At 43.6% G+C, this 8947-nt stretch overlaps 1 protein-coding gene across 1 annotated transcript in view; it reads left to right on the top strand.

The window, feature by feature from the left end:
• Window positions 1–5976: 5976 nt before the first annotated feature.
• spegb (striated muscle enriched protein kinase b) overlaps window positions 5977–8947 on the top strand; it is a 243516-nt gene continuing 240545 nt past the window's right edge. The window contains exon 1 of the mRNA XM_060930357.1: window positions 5977–7111. Within this exon, the coding sequence (XP_060786340.1) occupies window positions 6688–7111 (424 nt within the window). The 5' untranslated portion in view covers window positions 5977–6687. The remainder of the gene's footprint in view (window positions 7112–8947) is intronic.

Here is an 8947-nt window from a genome sequence, read left to right as displayed (position 1 = left end):
TCATCGTTGTTGATGGGTAGGTCCTCTGTATGGCTCGGTTGTTTGATATCGGACCTCTCTCTCTCCTTGTATGAACTGATGTGTATTGTGAAGTCTTGTAGTTCATCTCTCTCCCCCCACCACTTCTCTCTCTCTCACTCAAGCCTGAAAACCATCCTCGTTTCTTTCATTCTTGGCCTGAGAATAATGCTGTTTCTATGACAACAGGCCCTACTGCATCCCAGCTTTGGTATTGGAGAACGTGAGGGGGTGGGGGACTCGGAGATGGCATCACATTTGGATTGCAATGGATCCATATCAGCCTTTTTAGTTCATCCTACTTTGCTATAAGCTTATAATATAAGAAACCTTCTCCAAAAATTGCATTGGTGGTCTAAATGTTTTGTAACTTGGTTGTTCACACCAACTTTAGATTTTGTTATATCTACGTACATATATATATACACTCAGAAAACATGATTAGGAACACTTGTACACCTACTCATTCATGCAATCCACCAATCAGCCAATTGAGTGGCAGCAGTGGAACCAGCAACTTCAGTTAATGTTCACATCAACCATCAGAATGGGGGGAAAAATTGATCTGTCATTTTGACCGTGGCATGATTGTTTTTGCCAGATGGCCTGGTTTGAGTATTTTAATAACTGCTGGAATTTTCTCACACACACATACCAGTTAGAGTTTACTCAGAATGGTACAATAAAAAAAGAAAATCCAGTGAGCAGACAGAAAACCCTTGTTGATGTTGATGAGGCCAATGGAGAATGGCCAGACTGGTTTGAGTTGACAGAAAGGCTACGGTAACTCGGCTAACCACTCAATTGTAGTGGGCAAAAAAGCATTTTCGAATGCACAACACATCAAATCTTAAGGCAGAAAGCTACAACGTCAGGAGACCACATCTGGTTCCACTTCTCTCTGCCAAGAACAGAAAGCTGAGGCTGCAGTGGGCGCAGGCTCACCAAAACTGGACAGTTGACGACTGTTAGAATGTAGCCTGATCCGATGAATCTCAGTTTCTGCTGAGATAAACAGATGGAAGGTTCGGAATTTGATGCCAACAGCCATGGCCGAAAGGTCAACCAAGGTTAATCAGTAAGCAAGGTTAGAGAAGCAGCTTTGAGACTGAAAGGTTGCCGGTTTGATTCCCTGGACCAGCAGGAATGACTGAAGTGCCCCCAACTGCTCCCTGGGCTGCCCACTGCTGTGCGTATGTCAGGGTCCTGTTGTATGTCGCTCTGGATAAGAGTGTCTGCTAAATGCCTACGATGTAAAAATGGATCCAACCTGCCTTGTGACAACAGTCCGGGCTGGTGGGGGTTGTGTAATGGTGTGGGGAGTGTTTTCTTGGCACACTCTGGACCTGTTAAAAATCAGTCATCACTTGAATGCCACAGTCTGTTTGAGTATTGTTGCTGATCATGTGCATCCTATCATGCACTACGTTCAGACTGCAACCTGAAACGACCCATATCCGATTTGTTGTGAAATCCGATTTTTTTGTTAGGCCGTTCACATTACCAGTTATATGAGACTTGTATGCGATCTCCAGTATGAACGGAAAACGACCCAAAAGTGTCCCGCATGCGCAAATTGACACGTAATAAGCACATCTACGTAATACGTAAACCAAAAAAAAAGCGCACTCTTCAAGTTTGCAAGTAAAGCATGGAGATGAGGCGAGACCTGGCGATGTGGTTTTTGTGGTGGCGGCGGAACTCACAATAATCTGATTAATATGGGCAGCAGACTAATGAGACCGAAGGTGTCAAATTACTGGAAATTTCCAGAACAATCTTGTAATACAGGATGGTTTAAGTTATAAATCAGTGATAGAAACTGTTTTATTTAATCAGGCTAACAGATCAACATCCAGGTCCCTACCAAATCCACCATTAGCTTGATCAATTCTATAAAAGTCTATTTAAATTCTGAAAACTGTACAAATGTTGTTTTCCACCAAAGAGGCGGGATTAGCCAACGCAGAATAGTGACGTTTGTCTCTTGTTGATGACGTGTAGGTCGCATGAATGCGACCTGTCCGGTCAGACTGCAGTCGCATGTGAAAATAACGGATATGCATCGGATTTAGGACCACATATCCAAGCGGCCTGGGTCGCATGTGAAAACAATCGGATCTGTGTCGTTCAGATTGTCAATAACAAATCGGATACAGGTCGCATACGGGCAAAAAAATCGGATATGGGTCGTTTCAGGGTGCAGTCTGAACGTAGTCATGGCCACAGTTTACCATCTTCTAATGGCTACTTCCAGCTTGATGATGTGCGCTGGTTTCATGAACATGAGAATGAGTTCAGTGTTCTTCAGTGGCCTTTCCAGTAACTGGATCTGAATCTGCCTTTGGGATGTGGTCGAATGGGAGATTGACAGCATGAAAGTGCACCTGAAAAATCTGCAGGAACTGAATGAAGGCCCTACCCAGTATTAGCATAGTGTTCTTAATAAAGTGTACAGTGAGTGTAGATATCAGTGGGATCAATCCTACCACATCACCTGGAGCAGTTGCTTCATCACCATCTAGGGTTATTATTGGTTATAGTTCAACATGGGTCAGTTTTTGAATCAAGTCCTGTTATGCACAAGGCTGGAACGTGACTAGCTATGAGGACAGGCCTCAATAGCTTCAGAAGGTGTGTGGGTTTTTTTTTTTTCGCTTCCAGTTGACAAATTCAATATGGAAACGGTGACACTGTGATAACTTGGTGGCAGAATGTAACTTGCTGTTTATAAAAACTTGCATTCCATGGCCACCCAATCATTAGTGATGATTGCCCTGAGGTCACTTGAAAACCAGCTGAGGAGGACACTTGAATCTTGTTCATAGACTTGTTAGCGCATTACAAGATGCTACACTACCAGACTTGAAATTTTTGTTGAGAAATATTGCAACAGACATATGACAGTTATGTTATAAATGTAATTAAGTGGGGCACATTTCTGCTCCACTAAAAATTTTGATCCCAGTTACAGCCCTGGACAGGAATACATCCTGGCTGGGACACCAATCCATCACATGGCAGCATGCACACTGTCAATCTCACTTCAGGGCAATTTATTTTTAGAATGGCGAGTCCACTTACTGGCATGTTTTTGTGAGTTGGGAGGAAACTGGAGAACCGAGAGAATATGCATATCATGTAAATGAAATCTCAAATTGAAAATCTGTCACTGAAATCCAGGGTTTGAAAGCTCTGCACCACAATGTGTGTGTGCTTTGCTTCCGAACTATACACACACACACACACCAGCTTGGGTCTCCAACTTTAAGGCCCCATCCATATCTCATCTCATTATCTCTAGCCGCTTTATCCTTCTACAGGGTCGCAGGCAAGCTGGAGCCTATCCCAGCTGACTACAGGCGAAAGGCGGGGGTACACCCTGGACAAGTCGCCAGGTCATCACAGGGCTGACACATAGACACAGACAACCATTCACACTCCCATTCACACCTACGGTCAATTTAGAGTCACCAGTTAACCTAACCTGCATGTCTTTGGACTGTGGGGGAAACCGGAGCACCCGGAGGAAACCCACGCGGACACGGGGAGAACATGCAAACTCCACACAGAAAGGCCCTCGCCGGCCCCGGGGCTCGAACCCAGGACCTTCTTGCTGTGAGGCGACAGCACTAACCACTACACCACCGTGCTGCCCCCCATCCATATCTAAGCTCTGAAAATGCTTGTAAGGCAAATTTTCACTTCAGTGTCATGGCCCCATCCATGTCATCATCCATCCATCCATCCATTATCTGTAGCCGCTTATCCTGTGCAGGGTCACAGGCAAGCTGGAGCCTATCCCAGCTGACTATGGGCGAGAGGCGGGTTACACCAGATCGTTTGCAGGGCTGACCCATAGAGAGACACATTCGCACCTATGGTCAATTTAGAGCCACCAATTAGCCAAACCTGCATTTCTTTGGACTGTGGGGGGGAAACCAGAGCACCCAGAGGAAACCCATGCAGACATGGGGAGAAAATGCAAACTCTACTCAGAAAGGCCCCCATCGGCCACTGGGCTCAAACCCAGGACCTTCTTGCTGTGAGGCGACAACGCTAACCACTACACCACCGTGCCGCCCTCCATGTCATCATTCTTTTTACAAATATCTAAAGATCTCCCTGTCTGTGTGCTACCTAGAATAACTTAACATTGTTACCTCCGCCGAGGAGGTTATGTTTTCGGTAGCGTTGGTTTGTTTGATTGTTGGTTTGTCTGTTGGCAACATTACGGAAAAAGTTATGGACGGATTGCTCGGAAATTTTTTCCGGAGGTGTGACTGGGCACAAGTAACAATCCACCTTCTGGATCCCGGATTTTTTTTTTAAAGGATTCTTGGCGGAGGTCTGCGCTCTCCGAGTGCTTTTCTAGTTTTATTTGTTTTTATTTTTTTGTATTACTGCTTTATTTTTTTTTTCTTAAGACACTTGGGTTTCAGTTGTCAGTTTTAGTTGCCTACTAAAGCAGTCAGGAACAGCCATGGCCTGAAGGTTAGAGATGGTGAGAGCCTTGAGCCCGAAGCATTGCCGGTTCAATTCCTGGGACCAGCAAGAAAAATGTGAGGGGAGTTGAGTGCATGAACAGTACTTCCCCTCCCTCTGTGTCATAGTTGAAGTGCCCTTGAGCAAGGCACTGAGTAAGGCACCTAACCCAACTATGAAGTCCTTAGGTATGGACTTTGGTCCATGGACCAAAGGACTGGAACCTGCTCTCGCCATTAGTTTCTAGTCTTTCACATTATACTTTTGTGCGGATTCTTCAAGTACTTTGTACCATCATATACGTTTTTTTTTTTTGTAAATTGCTCTGAATGTAAGCCAAATGTGTTGGCCAATTGAATGAAGTACGAGTATGGTAGGATTTAAGCACGATGCCTGTAGGGCTGAGCAGGGGCTAGAAAAGCATATCAGAGCAGAAATTTACATGTTGAAAGAAAGAGAGTACATGTAAAAATACGTTAATCACCCTCTGTGGTCCAATTTGTCATTTTAAATAGTGACAGAATGTCAAACATTGGGGAAAACTTTCATCTGGCATGAGGACTAGGACCAGGAAATTTTTTCTCCTGTCAGCCCTGAATTGCCAAAATACAAATGCACTAAAAACGTGTTTTATTGTTGAACGTAACTGTATTTGTGTGATGTATTTTGATGCATTGCATGTTAAGGAAGTAGCTCAAGTGTTTACTTGGCATGTGAGAGGTATTGAAACTTATGCCTGCATTCTGTACAGTGCTTGTTCAGCATTTAAGATTATGAACTAGTGATCGGGAGCTTGAGTTCAAATCCCAGGAAAAGAGGATAATCATGACACAACTTTTGGGACTGTTTGTTTTGAGCAAAGCCTTTAAACTTGACCTGCTCAATTTAAACTTGCATTTAGAGGCAGAGTCCAGCAGATGGCAGTCTGTGTAATGCAAGAGCAGATTGGTATCGTCATTTATTCTTAAATGTTTCATTCCCTTGGGTCCATTCTCTGATGATTCATTTGCACTGATTTATCATAAGCATCACTGCTATAGATAAATATTTCTTCTATTTTTTTTAAACCAAAGTAAGGTGTTTTTTTTTTTTTTTCTTTCTTTCTATACCAAGCCACTACAGGAGTTTGAATTGGAGTAGATTATAAAGCAAAAATCCCTGGGGAAAATTAGACAAACAGATCCTCGTCTTCAATACTATTTGCTAGTAAAACAATGGGCTTCAACCCCAGGAGCTATTTCTTAACCCCCTCCCTACACACACACGTCCATAACCCCCAACCCCTGAGGCACCGTGTCACACTATCTGGAGCTCATGATTGGCCACCAGTGCCGAAGGACGGCCCAGGGGCAAAAAAAAGTTGGGCTGAAGTGTCTGGACTGTCTAAAAATTGTGACCTATCAGAATGCAGCTGTCAAAGGGAAGCTTAGTGGGATTGATTTGTCACTTCAGTATGGGGCATTACTCCTGAGAGAGGGAGCTCTGAGAAAGAAAGACTAACTCCTAGGGGAAAGGATGGGACACTGTGGGCTGTGGACTTGGTAGAATTAGCTGCCTTCAGACTGGGAACCCAGAAATCACCAAAAGGCCACTCCAAAGAACCAAGCAACCACTTTCATCGCTATGGCTGACAGGGAGTCCAAACTTCCAAAAGAGTATTCTGGAAGCTGCTAAAGCAACGTGATCCTGTGGGACTTGTTCTAAAAATATCCACCATCAGGAATACATGGACTTGCTCTGGCTATTTAATTGGTCAAAGATTAAACTTTTTTTCTGCTTCTCTAATTGGACTTGTTCAAGGATGCACAAAGCATATTCCGAAAGTTGTTTGCAATTTGAAGGTAATTCTTGCATTCATTGACTAACTGTCATTTGCCTGAGGGCTTCTGAGAAAATGTTTCTATGTTTATCGGTTTTGGCAGTTTCACATGCTGCTCAAGGCTCTTTGAATATCTAAGGAGACATTTTGAATCTTGGAGTTGCTGTCAACAACCTGGCACTGGCAAAGCCTTAATTGGACTTCCAGTGACTTCCTTCTGGAATGCATTTTCAACTTATGAAATGGACAAGTGAAACTTTTTCAAGTGAGTCACAAAGTCTAGTTTTAGAATAAAGTCAATCTGTTAATCCAATCAAAGTAGTCCAGTAATTTTCAAAGAAAGGTTGGCCCCTCTCTGCTGTGTCATGCGAAAGGCCGAGGTGCAGATGACCCTGAAAAAGGGTGCAGAAGATGTATCTGGGGGAATTGCACCTCCAAGCCCACGGATACCCTCCAAACGGGCTAAAGTCAACCCTGACCAGATGGTGCCTGACCCAAGCTCCATCTATCCCAATCCAACGCCACCTGTCTTCATCCGAAAAATGAGGAATGCTGCTGTAGGTACTGGTTGTGACATCCGTCTGAAGGTAGCTGTGGCAGGAGATCCGCAGCCCTCTCTCTACTGGTACCACAACGATGACCTCCTCAGCATGGATAACCAGGAGTATGGAGGACTGTGGATACGTGACTGCAAGCCCACTGATGCAGGCCTCTACACCTGTATTGCTACCAACTACCTGGGAGAGGCCAGGAGCAGCGCCGTCCTTGCCGTCTTGGACCTGGGAGAAGGTAACCAGGGATAAACTTCGAGCCTTACCTGCCAACCTTATTAGTTTTTGCAGATGCAATCTGCACCCCATGACCGAGCATTGTGTCTCTCTCTTAGGGTTGTAGATAATTTCAAAAGTGTAATTAATTTCCCTGTCCTAAGTTCCTTTTCCTGATCCAATTTTATTACAAAACCAAATAATCTTGCAAAGATTCCCCCTGCAGGAGTTCACTGTACTGTTTAATGAGGCTGGCACTGTTTAATTGTCACGTATTGAGCTGGGAAAGGGAAAAGAGAGGTTCATATTCTCACCCCAATGCACTCATGATTTGGTGCAAATGAGAGAATTCGCCTAATGGACAACTAGTCCCCTCACTTGTGTCTTCCACAAAATGGTGGACAAGGGAAGTAAAATGGAGTTGCGAGTATCCTCAGTTGCTATTCCATATGAGACCATGAGCAGTTATCATCTTCGGAGTGGTTCGGTAATGGTGTGGGGCAGGAAGAGTGATTGTGGCAGCTGGGAAGGTGATTCAAAAGTGATTCCCAAAGTGGAGCTGTGAAATTACAGTATGTCACATGTTCCAGAGCAACACATTATGTATTGGAAAGCTGAAATAATCAGGTGCATGATGTTAAAGTCTCATGCATATTTATTGCTGTCCACCATGTGTGGGTGAATATGTGCCACTGCTAGTTTAGCATGCAAATCAATATTCAGTGCTGCAGGGACTCCGAAGCATTTCTGAAATGGAGGTCAATGGTTAACTGTTTCCTAAGGAAATACAGCGGCATGGCTATTAAAGGTCATTGTGTTGTTTCGTTGAAAATGGCTTCCAGTAGGGAATCCTTTACATTCTGCTGATTTGTTATTTGCGATCCAGTGAATGATGTTTTGATTGAATTGCTTCTCTTGTTGCTTGTCCTTGTTGGTTGGAGAGCTATAGCTTTGGCTGTTCTACTCCTCGCTGGCAGAGTTATTATATCACTGTTATCCTTATCTCAACTGTCAAGCTGTCTGAAGAAGTCATGATTTACAGACCGCTCCAGGGCCAGGTCTATCAGTTCCAGTCCTAAATGAGAACATGTCCATCGCTTGCCTTTTTTGATTCTGCTCTGGTTAAACTTTCCAATTTATATCTACTAAGCAGGGTAGCGGGTTTTATTCCAACTGATCTACAAGTGAGGCAAAACCAGGTCTCAGTTTAAGGGAGAACATAATGGGATGCCTTTTTAAGAAAATAACATAAATTAGGCATATCAGACGCTCGCTGGCTGAGCTATGAAAATTCAGCATGTAGATGCTCATCTAAGTTTCCAGATCTGTCATTGCTTAACTCTTGAATATTTTCTATCATGAATACTATAAAAAATATATAATCTCTGCTTTCCAAAGAAATGTATCTGGTTAAGATCTGTTCAGTACTTTGGGAGTAACGGCAAGTTGAAGTCGGTACAACAGCGTACACACACTGCTTGCGTGACGTCGGGGAAACTGCCAATGATTTTTCTTTTTGGGTCACAAGAAAGTGGTCAGGCTGGCGCTCTCTCTCTCTCTCCTGATCAGTTTCCAACTGGATTACTCGTGGATATCAATCAGGTAACTTTTATAGGGACGTTCTCTCGCTCTCACTGTTTCTGATGAAGTATTCAGCAAAATTTTCCGGCTGCTACTTTTGACGTTATGCTTCACGGGAGACTTTGAAGTGAGTTTTCATAGCTTTACCTACTTATTTTTTCAAATCCAACTGATTCATGTAAATGAATAACTGTTTTAGAATATAACTGGAGGAGTTCAGATGAAAAATATTGAGATCCTAGTGGTCAGAATGAGATTTTTAAAAACCGGACGTCAG

Source organism: Neoarius graeffei, chromosome 9 (genome assembly GCF_027579695.1).
Source record: "Neoarius graeffei isolate fNeoGra1 chromosome 9, fNeoGra1.pri, whole genome shotgun sequence".
In the NCBI taxonomy this organism is placed as follows: Eukaryota; Metazoa; Chordata; class Actinopteri; order Siluriformes; family Ariidae; genus Neoarius; species Neoarius graeffei.
This window is presented reverse-complemented; position numbering and strand designations above follow the sequence as displayed.